Source organism: Mastacembelus armatus, chromosome 7, assembly GCF_900324485.2.
Source record: "Mastacembelus armatus chromosome 7, fMasArm1.2, whole genome shotgun sequence".
Taxonomy (NCBI): domain Eukaryota; kingdom Metazoa; phylum Chordata; class Actinopteri; order Synbranchiformes; family Mastacembelidae; genus Mastacembelus; species Mastacembelus armatus.
Genome location: NC_046639.1, coordinates 709,915 through 725,478, shown reverse-complemented (window position 1 = coordinate 725,478; position 15,564 = coordinate 709,915). Strand labels below are relative to the sequence as shown.

Below are 15,564 nucleotides of genomic sequence, written 5' to 3'. Positions count from 1 at the left end.
GTAACTAATAGCTAAGCTTTCCTGCATCTTAGACATAGAATGTGCAACAACAGAACAAATGACCTCTTGTTTACCTCCAGCTGAAGATGGATCAGTAGAGGAAGTCCAGGTGATCCAACCCACCCCTTCGAAAGACCCCAGAGCAGAGGCACAGTCTAACAGCCCTGAAGTGCAACCAACACTGGTGTCTCAACAGTGCTCTGAAAATATGGAAATAGAGAAACAGAAGGCCACTCCCTCAGTTGAACAAGAAGTACAACCAGAGTTATTAAACAGTGACTCTGATGGTGTTTCTGTCACAGGGCCATACAGTAAGGAACCACCAAAGTTACCACCTTCTCCTGTCTCTGTGATTAAAACAGAGCATTTGGCCTTGGTAGATCGACAGGAGCAAAGTCCGTGCCAAGACCTCCAGGCTCTTTCTCCTCATTCTTTATCAGTAGACACACAAGAGGCCCTCTCTGCTGTAGACATGGACGGGAGGTTACTACCTCACTCTGAGGAGGATGAGGAGGACGAGGATGATGAGCAAATGAAAGAAGGACATAATGAGGACATAAAACAGGACCTGCAGGAGCAAGAGGTTAAGGCTGAATTGCTGCTGGATGAGATGTCCAATATGAGCCATGGAGATGAGAGCAGCAGTGGTTTTCTGGGCTCTCCAGGAGAACCAGATTCACAGCTCTCCATGGAACTTGGCCTTGTACCTGCTAGCCGCTCACATGCAGATAACCTGCTTACAGAGACTGATGATTCGCTTCCCTTCGAACCCCTCAGAAGTGACAGGGAGAAGGTGAAACGCAGAGGCTCCCCAGGCCGCTCAAGGGTCAAACAGGTAAGGTCACGTTGTTGGTTTATTTTTTATTGAATGATTGTGCTTTAAATGCTTGCACTTTACTTTAATTCTTCTTACAGTATTGTACGTTGATCTGTGTTTTTGCTATTCATTGGCTTTTAGGGGCGGAGCAATAGTTTCCCTGGGAAGCGCAGACCTCGAGGGGGTGGTGGAGGGAGAGGACGTGGTGGAAGGTCACGCCTCAAAGCAATGGCCTCATGCATTGATGCCTTCTTGGTGAGAGGATATTTATGTATTAGTTACAGTATGTTAGTTACAATAACAATATTAAAAACCTGGCAACTATTTACTTATGGTGGCGGTATGTGACTGTTTATCCCATTGCCCACAGCTAAGCATGACATCAGACACTGGACTAAATAAGGAGGAAGAGGATGAGGAAGATGACACCATGCAAAACACAGTGGTTCTTTTCTCAAATACTGATAAATTTGTTCTGCTCCAGGTACAGTTCTTGTAGTTTGACGTTCTCAATGAACCCTGTGCTGTGTCAAGAGCCACATTTTCTCACTTCTAAACCTAATGCAGAAAAACTGTCTCTATTTTGTTCTCACTTTCTGTCCTCCTTTTTTTTTTTTTTTAGGACATGTGTGTTGTGTGTGGCAGTTTCGGAAAGGGTATGGAGGGGCAGTTGCTGGCTTGTGCTCAGTGTGCCCAGTGTTACCATCCTTACTGCATGAACAGCAAAGTAAGCACAATATTAGTCTGAGTTTGTTTTTTTTTGTTTTTTTGTCATCACCATATTTTGTGTATTCAAGTAGCTGTAACCTCATATCTTCTCCAGATCACCAAGACGATGCTTCGTAAGGGCTGGCGGTGTTTGGAATGTATCGTGTGTGAGGTGTGTGGAAAGGCTTCGGACCCCTCCCGGCTGCTGCTGTGTGATGACTGCGATGTCAGCTATCACACTTACTGCTTGGACCCACCCTTGCACACTGTGCCCAAGGGTGGTTGGAAGTGTAAATGGTAAAAAAAAAATACAATTCTTAAGAGCATAGTGCTTTGTTCAGCTTTGCGGCTTTGAATGGGGTCAGATGGAAATGAATACATGAAAATTTGCATATTATGTAAAGCACATCATCCCTGCATTAGCAATTCAGAGGCCCATCCCTTTGCCTCTTGCTTCTGCAGCAACAGAAACGTTGTTACACCACTCACATTGGCATATGTTTAAAATCTTATATGTTATCTGTGTAATTGTTACAGAGCGCTTCTGTACTTTTGTGCAGGTGTGTGTGCTGTGTACAGTGTGGTTCCAGCTCCCCGGGTTTCCATTGTGAGTGGCAGAATAACTACACCCACTGTGGCCCCTGTGCCAGCCTTGTCACCTGTCCAGTGTGCAAAGAGAACTTCATGGAGGAGGAGCTGCTACTGCAGTGTCAGTATTGTGATCGGTGAGTGCTGCTCGTTACTATTGCACAAGCACGTACCAGACACAGAAACTAAGGTTTTCATGAGACCACAGCTAATGAAGGCATAAGGGACATGGATTAGTCATGTATTTTTTTTTTTTTTTTTTCACATCATGAATTATTCCTTAACATCTTTGATTTGCGGTGTGATTTGTTGGGAAAAGTATGCATCTCAGTGTATTTCTGTGTACCTGTGCAGATGGGTTCATGCTGTCTGTGAGAGTCTGTACACAGAGGATGAGGTGGAACAAGCTTCTGATGAGGGCTTTGCATGCACATCCTGCACCCCATATGTTCCAAAACCTGTGGGTAAGTGTCAGACGAACACTATTTTCCAAAAGATGTGAAAATTGTCGTTTCAAAAACATACTTGGGAAATTGTTGTATATACTGATGATCTGAGTTTCTTTTACCTGCTTTTTGCCCTTGTTCACTGCAGTAGAGTCAGCCATTATGGCTTCAATAAAAATCAAAGAGCCAGGTTAGTGGATTTTGCTTGTTCATTTTTATTGTCACCAGCACATTCTGCATGGTTATCTTTTGTTTGTAAGCCATTTAGATTCGTGATTTTCACTTTATAGAACCCCAGTTCTACCGGTTGGAGGGTGTGTGGCTGACAGAGTCAGGAATGTCCCTGCTTCGCAGTATCTCCATGTCCCCTCTGCACAAGAGGCGGCAGCGTCGCTCCCGTCTTGGCACTCTGTGTTGTGAAGGAGGTCCTGATGGTATGGATCTGAGGGAGGTTGAAGGAGAAGGGGAGGAGGGAAAAGGTTGGCACCCTTTTTCTGCATCTTTTGGTATGGTGAACGATTTTAGGGATGTGCCGCTCCTTTTAGTGCAAGACTTCGCCAATTTAATGCTGCCTTGCACGTTTAGGCTGTGGGGAGCCGATGGAATGTGACTCCAAGATGGATCACCCTGGGAGCCCTGACAGAGAAGGTGGTGCTGAGAGGGATCCAGGTGCAGAGGGAGGCGCTGAAGGCATGGCTGACGGTGAGGGTCTCAAAGGGGGAGTAGAGGAGACAGATGATGGCAAAAAACGAAAACGGAAACCTTACAGGCCTGGTAAGAAATGAAGAATTTCACAAAACAAGATCCATCCAGATGTCTGAGCAACCACACAGTACGAACATATTATTTTTATATTTGTACCAGGTATAGGAGGCTTCATGGTGAGACAAAGGAAATGTCACACACGGATGAAGAAAGAGTTCTTTGCCCAGCTTGCTGGAGAAACGATGTTAGATGGACAGCCAATAGAAAGGACCATTGAGGACGGTTAGTTTTTCAGTCAACATTCAAATTATATAGTGAAATATTTCCAGAATTCTTACATTTTGGTGTTATAAAGCAATAGTGACAAAAGGGCTGGAGTTTGACTTGTGTTAGGAAACGCTTTTACAGCTTTTACAACAAATAGGCTGATTAGAAGATTAAACCCTCTGCCTGTCATTTTTAAACCTCAGGCTGTGTTCAGATTGATATTAGCCTTCCATGAAAACAAGATTCATTCAAGGGCATTCTGTTGATGCAGTGGAGGTGCCAACATAAAGGGATTGGGCAAAAAGTATGGTCCTCCAGTAAAAGTTGATCCAGGTTTAACTTTCACTGTGACACAATGTCACATCATGCCAGGGCGCTTATAAAACAAGGCATAAAATTATTTCTGCGCTGTTTTCTGAATGCCCTCTAATTGTCCTTCCTTTTGCAATGTAGACCAATCTGTTTAATGTGAATATCGTACATTTGGGAATCTATACTTCATGGTTATTTATGCGTAGGTCCCCACCCTGACACGGATAACATCATGGATCCTAAACCAGTGGAGGGTGAGGAACAGGCCAAGAAACGTCGAGGTCGAAAGAAGAGCAAACTGGAGGACATGTTTCCAGCTTATCTCCAGGTTTGTAATCTCTCTACTCTCCATGCCTTAAACAAATATGATCCAGTTACATAATGTTTTATTTTTTCTTTTTAATGTGCTACAGGAGGCTTTCTTTGGGAAGACACTAATAGACTTGAGTAAGAAAGCTGTGATGATACCCCCAGGGCAGAGGCCAGGCACATGCCTTGTCCGGCCTTCATTACCAGCATCGTCAGGGGTCAAAACTGCTCCCCCAGAGAGTGAGTACACTAACTTACTTAATCATAATCAAACATGAAATCTCTTGCATTATTTGAAATACTAGATGTGGGAAAATGTCAGCACAGGGTGTGTTACCTTTGTGCTTCTCTCTCTAGCTGAGGCCAAGGATCGTGCGGTAGAAGATAATTTTCCTCTTAAGCAGGAAGGGGTTGAGGCCCCCCAGGCTCAGGGAGAAGGTGTAGGTAAGTGTCTGTTTGGCACTGAGGCCTCTGCTTTGTTTTTATCTTCTTGAGATAATTCCAATTTGGTATAAAATGACACATGTTTTAGGAGTTTCTGCGCCATCCTCATCAGTGAAGGACCAGGCCTCAAATGATCCACATGAGTCTGATGCAGAAAAAAGTGAAGGTAATCCCCTGAGAGGACAGTGGGAGTATAATGTACCTAGAACACAAAACTATCTTAGGAAAAGGTGAAGTAACATCCTTATTTATAGACTGTTGTCCTTGTGTGACAGGTCTTCCACAAGGGGTGGAGAGTCAGGACTCTGAGCAGTTCTTCAGGAAGGTTCTGGGAGTGTCGGAGTCTTTGGGGGGCATGAAGCCCATCTTGGAGGGCAGTAAGGGGGAACTCGGTCGTAGTGCTCTGCCGCAGAGAGCTCTCCTTTCAGGTGTGTATAAGGGATGCTTGCAGGTGATCGTGCCATTTAAACCCATTCTGATGTTCACAACCATTTTTGTATGATTGAGGACTTTGTGAGGAATAAATATGAATATAGGGCTTACATGAAGTTTGGCTTTCGATTCAAACGTGGAAAATCTCTTGTAGGGTCTTTGCCCTCGGCTGGAATGATGGATGCCTTTCCTGGCCTCTCTCAGTCACCCTTCTTTGACATGCGGTAGGACTGATATTTAATTGCCTAGTGCATTTTATTTTACTGCAGTCTGCAGCATGTAGTTCTGCAGTACCTACATAGTAAAAACAGAACAAGAACAATTCTAATGATTAATTTTCCAGTTGAGATTAGACTGTTGTCAGTGATGGTGACACGTCAAAGCCCTTTATTTGATGTAACACAGTACTGTACTTATATGGTGTACAGGGACCGAGGAGGGCTCTTCAGTCCAGATGGTGGTGAGGAGAGCCCCTGGGCCACTCCCTCTACCCCAGCAACCCCCTCTTCTCCACCGACCCCCACTGAGGCAGAGGGCGATGGGCTGTCCTACAACCAGCGCAGTCTTCAGCGCTGGGAAAAGGACGAGGAGCTGGGAGAACTCTCAACTATTTCTCCTGTGCTTTATGCCAATACCAACTTCCCCACTCTCAAACAGGACTACCCAGGTGAGTGTGGCAGAAATATTGCAAAGCTTATTATGGGACCAAAAAGTGGAGCTTCTTCAAAGTAAAGTTAAATCACCACAAGATGTGGACTCACTGGTAAATGTTTCTTCTGTCACAGATTGGGCTAGTCGCTGTAAACAAATCATGAAAATCTGGAGGAAGGTGTCTGCTGCTGACAAGGTTCCATATCTGGTATGTTCTCTTTTTTTGTTTTATTTTAAAAGAATATACTGATTTATTTTAAAAGGTTGTTTATAGCAGTTCTATTGTAACAGACTTATAGCTGCTAGGTTCCTGTCATTCTGTCTTTGGTTATATTCTCCCTCCTGGCCTGTGGTATTCACACTTACATGCAGAAAGCCTCAATGCAAAAAATGCCAAATGCACAAAAATAGGAAATTGTTGCTCAAATAAAAATATTTGTGACAGTGGCATCTTGATTAATGGGTGCGGTTATTAGAACCCAAATGTATAGACAACACTGTATTAAAGTTAAAGATTTATTATGATCATTTTTAGTAGAGATTTATCTAAACATTTTATTTCTGTCTGTAGCAAAAGGCCAAAGATAACCGAGCAGCTCAGAGGATCAACAAGGCGCAGAAAGTGAGTTGACATGTCATCAGTTTAAATTGTGAAGGAAAGATTTGGTATCTTTCTTTAGATTTGTGGTGCAGATTATTCATGTTTCCTCTGTAATCTCATCTTCTCACAGCAGGCAGAGAGTCAGGTGTGCAGGCCAGTCAAGACAGAGTCGGGGCGTGTGAAGGGAGAACGACCCAGTTTACACCTCCAGATCCCTCCACCTTCAGGCTCTACGTCAATCTCTTCCCAGCCCAGCTCTGCAGGAAGCCCATTTCACTTCCCCCCCGATTCAGGATCATCTTCTGTCTTTTTCTCAGATACACCTGTTAAGACCCCGGGGTCCGCAGAAATTCGGACAGATCCCTTGGCCAAGCTTCCTCCTCAGTCACCTCTTTCTCACTCCCACCCGACTACACCCTTCTCCAATGCTGGGGCCAGCCCCTTACAGGCCTCTTCCTCAGGTTATTCTGCTTCCGGCCCACAGGGTCCTCCTCAGGGACGGTCAGCCACCCTTTGCCCCTTTGACATGCAACCAGGAACTCCTGGAACCCCCAGACGGGCTCAGCAGGTTGACCCCTACTTCAGATCACAGCTACAGCAGCAACAGGGTCATCTACCACAGTCACAGCAAGGCTCTCAGGAGTCCCTTGGACCTCCAGAAAGTCCTCATTCAAGACTTACTGGGACTGGGGAGTCACCCATCTTCTCACCACCTCACAATACTCCTTATGGAGATGGATTTAGAACGCAGCAAGGAATGGGACGGCCAGAATATGGTTCATCCCCATCACCCTCTGCAGTGACATCCTCACCTGCAAGCACAGGGCAGCACAGGGCTGATATGAGTGCACCTTCTCCACGCTCCTCTGCAATCGGAAGACATGACTTATCCATTGGCTCCCCTGCTGGGGAGTCTGTGGATGTTTTATTTAAGGCACCTCTGACGCCACGAATGCACCAGGGGGAGGGTGGGACATTTCAGCCTGGAGCTTCCCCTAGTCACCCTTCTGAAGGCTATAGGCAGTCTCCCTCCCACTCCTTCTCTGACCCCCACACCCAGGCGGCCCTAACATCTAGACCACAGCCGGGTGACAGTTGTTCTGTTGGAGCCCAGAGACACCCTGTATCTCAGCAGGAACTAGCACCTAGGGTGCCCTCCAGCCCACAGTCCCAGGGCAGCTCCCAGTCTCCCCACACTCCTGGTGGCCTCTCCAATGATGCTTACTCTGTCCATTCTCCTGCTACGCCTCATTTCCAGTCCCCAGATCCTTGTTCTCAGCCACCGTCAAGGCCACAATCTAGAGACCCTTTCGCTACTATTCACAAACCCCCTCGTCCACCCTCTGTTGCCCCTGAAGGATCCGCAAGTTACAAAAGCTCACCCCATCCCAACCAGCCACCTCCCCCCCATCCCACTAACAGTTCCACAGGTGACCCTCTCGCTGGTAAAATGCCAACACCTTCGAATTTCGGCCGCAGCCCCAGCACAGGAGGTTTCCAGAACCCCCAACAGCAGAGTCAGATGGGTCAGGTTCAGCAGCCACAAACTCAGCAGTCAATGGGGGCAGAAAGCTTTTCCTCCAGGGTGCCACCTTCCGCTGGATCTCAGGAACAAGCTGTTCATCCTCCAGACGCACCTCATCAACCATCTTTGCCAGGCACTCCGGATATACCTGACCCATCAGCTGTGCAAGACCGTGCATTAGTAGGCCTTAGCCCCTCTGAGCTGGAGAAGCACAAACAGGTATTCCACGGAATAACTGGTGGCCAGTTGATCTTTATCTCGAAGGTGTTGTGTAATGATTGCTGTTTTGTGTTTTTAGCGCCAGAAACTAAGGGAATTATTAATCAGACAACAAATGCTGAGAAGACAAGAAAAGGAGGCTGCTGCTGCTACTACTGGCAGTGCTTCCCCTGGCTGGTCTGGAGGAGAGATGGGAGGCTTGCTGCAAGAGAAGGTCCACAGAGCACCACCACCTTATCCACAGGTATTCACCTCGAGGAATATGCCGACAACATTATAAATGTTACTCATTGCAAATGGTGTGATGTAGGAGTTAGGAAAATGTCCTCTGGCAAAATTCTCATTCTGTAACCGGCTCTGTACTTTAATTTGTCCTCCTGACTGGTGAAAGCTAAATGACAAAGTAAAAAGAACAGTACGTTACTTATTTTTGCTGCTATGACTTAATTCTAGGAACGTGTTGCTGCTGCTACTGCTGCTGGAGCCCAGGCGTCTGTGGCAGGGAAGATACCCATGGCTGTTGGAGGCATGGAGGAAAAGCTTGTTCGCCCACCACCTACTGGAACCCCTGCCATCATGGATCCTAGTGCACTAAGGTATGGACTTCACTGGAGCAGTTTACAATTGGTGTGAAATAATACTTAGTTCCCCTTTTAACAATTAGTGGTAAATGTCTCTATTGTGATCTGAGCTGGTGTTAATTTTGGTTAGTTGCAGTGATGGCATGCCAGTAGCTATTACTGAGGCTGGTTTGGAAATGAAATGGGCCCAGAAGCACAACTGGGACACAGAAATAATTACTTATTCCCAGTGAAACAATTAGCTCTCAAAATTACATAGTTAGAATTCTGTCATAAACACAGTTTACACTGAAATATTTCTTTTGTCTGTCAGGCCACCAGGGCCGCCTGGACCTCAGGGCATTTTTGTCCGTCCACCATTCCCTCCTCAAGGGCCGAGCCAGGCTCCAGGTCCAAGGAGATTTCCTCAACCTGGTATGGATCATATCAGTATAAGGAACAATCTCACCCCTGCTGTCAGTATCCAGGGTATGGACACAATGGGTAACCCTCACACCATGATACCAGCTCATGGAGAGCCCATGCAGCCAATGGGTCAAGGACCCCCACCGCAGTTCATTGAGTTGAGACACAACTCACAGAGGCTACCTCTACGACCCCAGTTTATCCCCCATGGACCGCAGCCTAGACCACGTCTCTTTCTCGCACAGCAAGAGATGGCAGCACCTTATGTTCAGCAACATCCCTTGATCCATGCTGGTGGTATTCAAAGAGAGGGGGGCAGTGAATCACAGCTGGGACTTCAGCAGGGTGGACCGTCAGTTTTGCTGCCTCAGCAGCCCACAGTAACACAACAGCCCCATCTGCCGACCCTGGTTGCTACTTCCACTCACAGTACTCCTGGCACCGAGCAGCACCGGCTTCCACAGTCGAGCCTCGTCACAGAGTCCCAGCCTGCCACGGGAGAACACGGTGAGGCACTGCCAGAGCCTGATCTTGATGGACTTGGGGATGCCCCAGGTGATGGGGGTGTGGAAGATGAGGATGATTTGGCTCTAGACCTGGACCCAGACAAAGGAGATGATGACCTGGGCAACCTGGACAACCTTGAAACCAATGATCCACATCTAGATGACTTGCTAAACAGCGATGAGTTTGACCTGCTGGCGTACACTGACCCTGAACTGGACCAAGGAGATCCTAAAGATGTCTTCTCAGATCAGCTGCGTTTGGTGGAGGCAGAAAGTGAAGCACCTTCATCTTCTAGATCTGCTCTTGTTAAAGTGGAACAGAAACCTAAGGTTGAGCCAGGGCAGAGGTCTCTCACAACAGCCCCTGGCACTTCAGGGGGTTCTGCTGCCCAGCTGCCACCCACTGCAGAAACTGCTGATATGTCCAAAGTCAAAATAGAGGACAGAGGTCTGAACCCTCAGCTACAGCCAGGAGAGACGGTGGTGAAGGATGAAATGGGAGAGGCTGTCACAATGCTTCTTGGGGGGACCACACCAGCAGCCAAGCCTACACAAACAGAAAACCAGTCAGCTTCACTCAGTTCTGTGCGATTAGGAGGTCTTCCGTACCCCCTGCCAGGCCAAGCTGATCCATTGCCTTTTCCTTCAGCTGCTCCACACGCAGACATAGGTGATGACCCGCTGGGGCTGCCTGATGTAGGGGGACAGCACTCCCCTGCTGTAGATTTGGCAAAGGTAGAGAGTTCTTTAGATGGGGAGCTCCCTCTTCTAATACAGGATTTGCTGGAGCATGAGAAGAAAGAACTACAGAAACAGCAACAGCAGCAACAGCTTAGTTCCCTCCATCAGGGCAACATGGCTCCTCATTTTCCTGGCCTCCCAAGTCAACAGCTGAATCCACAGACACCTGGGCAGATAATGCTGCCACACCATCAGCGCCCACCACCACAAGGAATAATTCCTCAGGCAGGGATGGTACCCCGTGCTCCACACATGTTGCAAGAGCAGCAAAGGCTTATTGGGGCTGGAATGGCACCCCCACCTCACATGAATATGACCCAACAAGCCATGATGAGGATGGGGCAGCCGGGGGTCCATACAGGTCTCAGTCATCAACCACAGCAGCAGCAGCCAGTGGTCAAACAGTCACCTCTGACCAACAGTTTCTTCCCAGATAAAGGTGTGCACCACAGCTCATCACTCTCATTACTCTGTGGAACAACGTGGTTTTTGTACTATATCAAAAGATATTTCCTTATTGTTACAGAATTAGACAAATTTGCTGCTGATGACATCATGGATCCCATTGCCAAGGCAAAGATGGTGGCACTTAAGGGTATCAAGAAAGTGCTGGCACAGGATCCAATGGTGGTTCCATCTGGCATTAACAGGTATTTAGCTGTGTAAAGCTTGTTTACAGCCTTACACCTTTTTTGGTCTTGTTTCCTTTTAGCTGTTTTGATGCTACTTTTTAATGCTAATACAAAATATAAATGCAAATTGCAGGGAAATATCCACCTCACAGGACAAAAACATCACTGTTGGAACTCTTGAAACCGCATGTGCCATTTCTGTCAGTGTATATAAAGTCATGAGTGGAAATAATGGGGACTTCTACTGCGTATTGATAATCAACGTTGAGGGTACATGTTCTGCTGCAGGGCAGCTATGATCTGATGAACCAAATAGAGGAATTACCAGTTTAGGAGCCAGGGATTTTCCTCATTTTGCTGGTTTCTAAGCATCTTAAGTGTCATACTTCCCACATGAACATAGACAGTGTTGCCTTGTGCAGATGTTATAGCACAGCCCATGTACCACATTTGCCTAATTTACAGCCATGAAAAAGCCTGTACTGTAATATAAGCATACTATAGGAATATCACTTATTTACATATTCAAATAATTTAGTTCAATATAAAGGATTGTAGTCACATTCTGCAGATTGTTCACTTTTTTTTAAGGCTAAGCTGTTGCATGTGTTCAGAGGACCAATCACCATTCAGATGTACATTCATACATCACCGTATACAAGTTTAATAGCTCAACAGCTTATTTGAATCAGATACTGTATTATGGTTATGTTGGGTTTTATTTTTTAAAGTCAGCAGTCCCATTGATAAAACCTACTGATTCGGTCAGTGACAGTGGTGACTGCTTATAGTCACACCTCTGTTGCAGGATCTGTAGAATCTGGTCTTGCTTTGTAAAGACTGCTGTGCATGCTTCCTCAAAAGGAGTGATTTAGCAGTCCAGTGTTCTCACAAGTAATCCATCAGGTTGTGGTACCACTATGGTAAATTTTGGCAGGTTTAGATATATGTTCTGTATGGTATTTTTTCTTCAGACAACAAGTTTCTTTGCTTGCTCAAAGGCTGGCATCTGGCCCAGGCACAGATCCAGGTCAACTTGCATCTGGACCCCCAAAGGTATACTGTCTTGCTTTTCAGAATTTATGGTTTTAATTTCATTTTAAGTTATTGTGCAGCTGATTTATTTTTATTTTGTGTTTAGGAGGGAGAAACAAGTGATCCCACTCAGTCAAGACCCAACCCTCCGCAGTTTGTGCAAGGAATCATCAGTATGTTCCACCATTACTCCCTGTTTTTAGAAGTGCACTCAGTTGTTTGGAAAGCTGTTATATTACCATACTCTTTCATGGGTGTGCTCAGTATGTCCTCTTCTGTTCTAGATGATGCTGAACAGCACCAATATGAGGAATGGCTCCTTCATACTCAACAACTACTTCAAATGCAGCTAAAATATTTGGAGGAACAGATTGGGGTTCACCGAAAATCACGCAAGGCACTGTGTGCTAAGCAGCGCACTGCTAAGAAAGCTGGAAGGGAGTTTGTTGAAGCTGAGAAGCTCAAGATGATTACAGAAGAGCAGAGCAAAATTCAGAAACAGCTTGACCAGGTGTGTAGATTTTTAAAAGACAATAGCAAAAACCTGTAGGACAAGTTAACCAACTTGTCCACACTAGAGGCATTTGGAGCCTTGATATACAAATTTATATCTGTTCTTAATTATTTTCTTCTAGGTACGCAAGCAGCAGAAGGAGCACACCAACCTTATTGCAGAGTATAGAAGCAAGCAGCAGCAGCATCAGCAAGGCTCAGGTCTTCTTACCCCAGGTCATTCTGCACAGGGGCCACCCCCTCACATGTTTCCCAAGGTGTCTGGCCAGATGATGATGGGCCAACAGGGAACTGCAGTAATGGGCCAGCACCCTGGCATGATGTCTCAGGGTGGAATCCCTGTCAGGATGCCCCAAGGACAGCCTTTTATTGGAGGAGCACAACCCCAGCTTCCTGCAGCTCTTGGAGTCAGTGGTGCCAGGGCACCAGGTCCTCCTGGAGCTCCAACAGGATTCTTCCCACAGGGGCCTGGAATGCAAGGTGCAGACCCCAGACTTCTCCAAGAAAGACAGCTTCAGCACAGAATGCAGATGGCAAAGCTCCAGCAACAACAGCAACAGCAACAGCAGCAGCAGGTGATGATGGGCCAGCAGCCGATACCACACCCAAATCAGCCTGGATTAATTTGTCAGCCACTGCCCAATGTGATGGGAAACCCACTTATGGCTCAACAACAAGTAAATCATCAACAGGGAATACTAGCAAACCAGGCCAATCAGCAGAACATGGTGCAGGTTTCACAAGGAATGGTCGGAGGGCAGTCTGTAGCTCCACCACCACAGAACCTTGTAGCTGGTCAGCCCATTAGCCATGCTCAAGCCATGGTGGCCGCTCAACCAGGGGTTATGGGGAATCAGCTAATTGCACAGCAACAGAAGCCTCAGCTGATGATGGGTCAGCAAGGAATGGTTGGATCACCAGGACATCCTGGCCTCAGGGGTCCCCAAGCCCAGTTGGCTCCACAACAACAGAACATTCTGGCCCAGCGCATGCTTGTATCTCAGCAGCAACAGCAGCAGAATGCTGCAAAGAATTTGGCCCACCTTCAGCAGCAGCAGCAGCAGATGGCACAGCAAAGACAACCAACACAGCTGATCAGTCAGTCCAACCAAGAGCAAGGGGGGCTCTCCCAACCCTCTACACCACAAATGGGATCCTCACCATCAGCAGGAAGTATCACACCCCAGCCACAGGGAGCTTCAGACAGCCAAAACATAGGCCCCAAAGATGGTGGGATCCTGAGCCCTGATTCAAGAACGCCACCACAGCAGAGTGGACCCTCCACTCCCAATCAGATGCCCCAACTAGGTTCTGCAAATGACCGTCAAGCTGAATTGGGACAACAGCATTTGCAACAACAACAACAGCAGCAGCATCAAAACCAGGTTTACGTGACCCAGCAGCAACAATCAAATCCCCAGCCTGTACTCGAGCAACAAACCGGTTTAGTGGGAAACCAACAAAGTGGTGCACTTCAGCAACAGCAGCAGCAACTTCCACTCACTCTCCAGAGGCAAAGCTCACTCAGTGTCGACAAACCTAATTTGATGACCATTAAAGAGGAGGGGAAACCAAGTGATGTCTTATCTCAGCAGCAACAACAGCAAAGACTTCAGAATGCCATGCAGCAGTCCCAAGACCCCAGCATCCAGCAGCAGATGATAGTCCAGAACCATCCTGGTCAGCCACAGCCTGTTGTAATGGGCCATAGTCTACAACAACAAGCCCTTATGGCTCAGCAACAAAAACAAATGTTGGGCATGATGAGAGCACAGCAGCAAGGAGTGATGGCACAGAGGTCTACGGTTCCACCTGGACCAGCAAACTATCAACAAGGAATGCGCCCTGTGAATTTTCAGGCTATTATTGCTCAGAATCCTCAGCTCCAAGGTCTTCCAATAAACCAGCAGATTCAGCACATCCAGGCCATGATTGCTCAGAGACAGCTCCAACAGGGACAAATGCTGCGGATGTCAATGGCTCAAGGCCAGCAAGGTCAGTTGAGAGCTCACGTGCCACCTGGACAGGTGCCACAGGTTGGGCAGCAGATGCCAGGAATGGAAGGACAGCAGATGCCGTATGGGGGTATTCAGCAACAGTCGGGCATGTTGGGCCAGCAACCTGGTGCTGTGCCTCAGATGCAGCAGGGGGTGATGGTTCCTGGGCAGCAACAGCCACAAGTGGGGGAGATGATGCAACAACAGATGAGAAGCCAGGTATCAGTACCGCATTCCCCCATGAACCACAGTCATATGGTGAGACCTACATCTCCACGTCAGCCATTGCCTAACTCTCCTGGGGATCATCAACGCCATGCGTTTAATCAGGCTATGTCTATGCGTCCGCCCACTCCCAACCAGAACCAACAACATGCTCTAATGGCAGCTGCAGCAGGCCGCGTGCAGGGCTCTCCATCCCATGCATATTCTCCAAGAGGTCCCTTTGGCATGAGCCCAGCCCACCCAGCTTCACCCCATACATCCCATGTCTCCTCACCTTCTGTAGTTGACAACAGGGCTGGAAGGGGAAGTCCATATAACCAAGTTAAAGCATCTCCTCTCAGGTCACCTGGAGCCAAGAGTCCTCTTGATTGCCCAGGGCTGAAAGTAGAAACTCAGATATCAGGCAGCGAAATGTCTCAGCCAGCCTCATTTGTCCCCAACGGACCGCAAAAAGACATGAACAGTCAGTTGCAAGAAGTGACAGAGAGCCGTGCTCCTCGCTCACAGCATGGTTCTAGAGAAGGGGAGCTATGCCAAATGACCCTACAAAACATTAAACAGGAACCAAGGGAGGTTCAGTGTGATGGTGCAGCAGAGACTCATCCTGGAGGCATAAAACGAGAAGCAACAGGTGAGATGGTCACTTCCAGGAACAACACTAGCTCTATCAATGCTGGAAACCTGGCTGGAGACCATGGGACTCAGGGCCCTAGATCTGAGACTGGGCAGCAACTACTACAGAAACTCCTAAGAACCAAGAACCTTCAGCTTGGTGCTCAGAGGCCTTCTGAAGGGATCCACAGTGAGATCAATGGCCACATCAACAGCAAACTAGCAATGCTGGAGCAAAAACTGCAAGGGACTCCACGAAATATGGAGGTATGTGTTTCTTCAGTGCCTTCATT

The 15,564-nt window shown here is 47.3% G+C and overlaps 1 protein-coding gene across 5 annotated transcripts in view; it reads left to right on the top strand.

Moving 5' to 3' along the window:
* Positions 1–15,564, top strand: part of kmt2d (lysine (K)-specific methyltransferase 2D) — a 30,309-nt gene that overhangs the window by 5,888 nt on the left and 8,857 nt on the right. For 2 of the 5 annotated variants that reach the window (XM_026332599.2, XM_026332600.2), the window contains exons 12-40: positions 33–835; positions 959–1,072; positions 1,188–1,301; positions 1,440–1,544; positions 1,641–1,822; positions 2,086–2,250; positions 2,468–2,577; positions 2,708–2,749; positions 2,850–3,038; positions 3,145–3,333; positions 3,424–3,546; positions 4,050–4,171; positions 4,257–4,392; positions 4,510–4,596; positions 4,685–4,762; positions 4,872–5,024; positions 5,183–5,252; positions 5,457–5,695; positions 5,814–5,887; positions 6,251–6,301; positions 6,411–8,024; positions 8,104–8,268; positions 8,478–8,620; positions 8,919–10,696; positions 10,784–10,907; positions 11,864–11,945; positions 12,031–12,097; positions 12,209–12,435; positions 12,560–15,538. In XM_026332599.2, coding sequence (XP_026188384.1) covers positions 33–835; positions 959–1,072; positions 1,188–1,301; positions 1,440–1,544; positions 1,641–1,822; positions 2,086–2,250; positions 2,468–2,577; positions 2,708–2,749; positions 2,850–3,038; positions 3,145–3,333; positions 3,424–3,546; positions 4,050–4,171; positions 4,257–4,392; positions 4,510–4,596; positions 4,685–4,762; positions 4,872–5,024; positions 5,183–5,252; positions 5,457–5,695; positions 5,814–5,887; positions 6,251–6,301; positions 6,411–8,024; positions 8,104–8,268; positions 8,478–8,620; positions 8,919–10,696; positions 10,784–10,907; positions 11,864–11,945; positions 12,031–12,097; positions 12,209–12,435; positions 12,560–15,538 — 10,325 coding nt within the window. The remainder of the gene's footprint in view (positions 1–32; positions 836–958; positions 1,073–1,187; positions 1,302–1,439; positions 1,545–1,640; positions 1,823–2,085; positions 2,251–2,467; positions 2,578–2,707; positions 2,750–2,849; positions 3,039–3,144; positions 3,334–3,423; positions 3,547–4,049; positions 4,172–4,256; positions 4,393–4,509; positions 4,597–4,684; positions 4,763–4,871; positions 5,025–5,182; positions 5,253–5,456; positions 5,696–5,813; positions 5,888–6,250; positions 6,302–6,410; positions 8,025–8,103; positions 8,269–8,477; positions 8,621–8,918; positions 10,697–10,783; positions 10,908–11,863; positions 11,946–12,030; positions 12,098–12,208; positions 12,436–12,559; positions 15,539–15,564) is intronic. The other 3 variants (XM_026332603.2, XM_026332602.2, XM_026332601.2) reach the window with 3 other exon arrangements.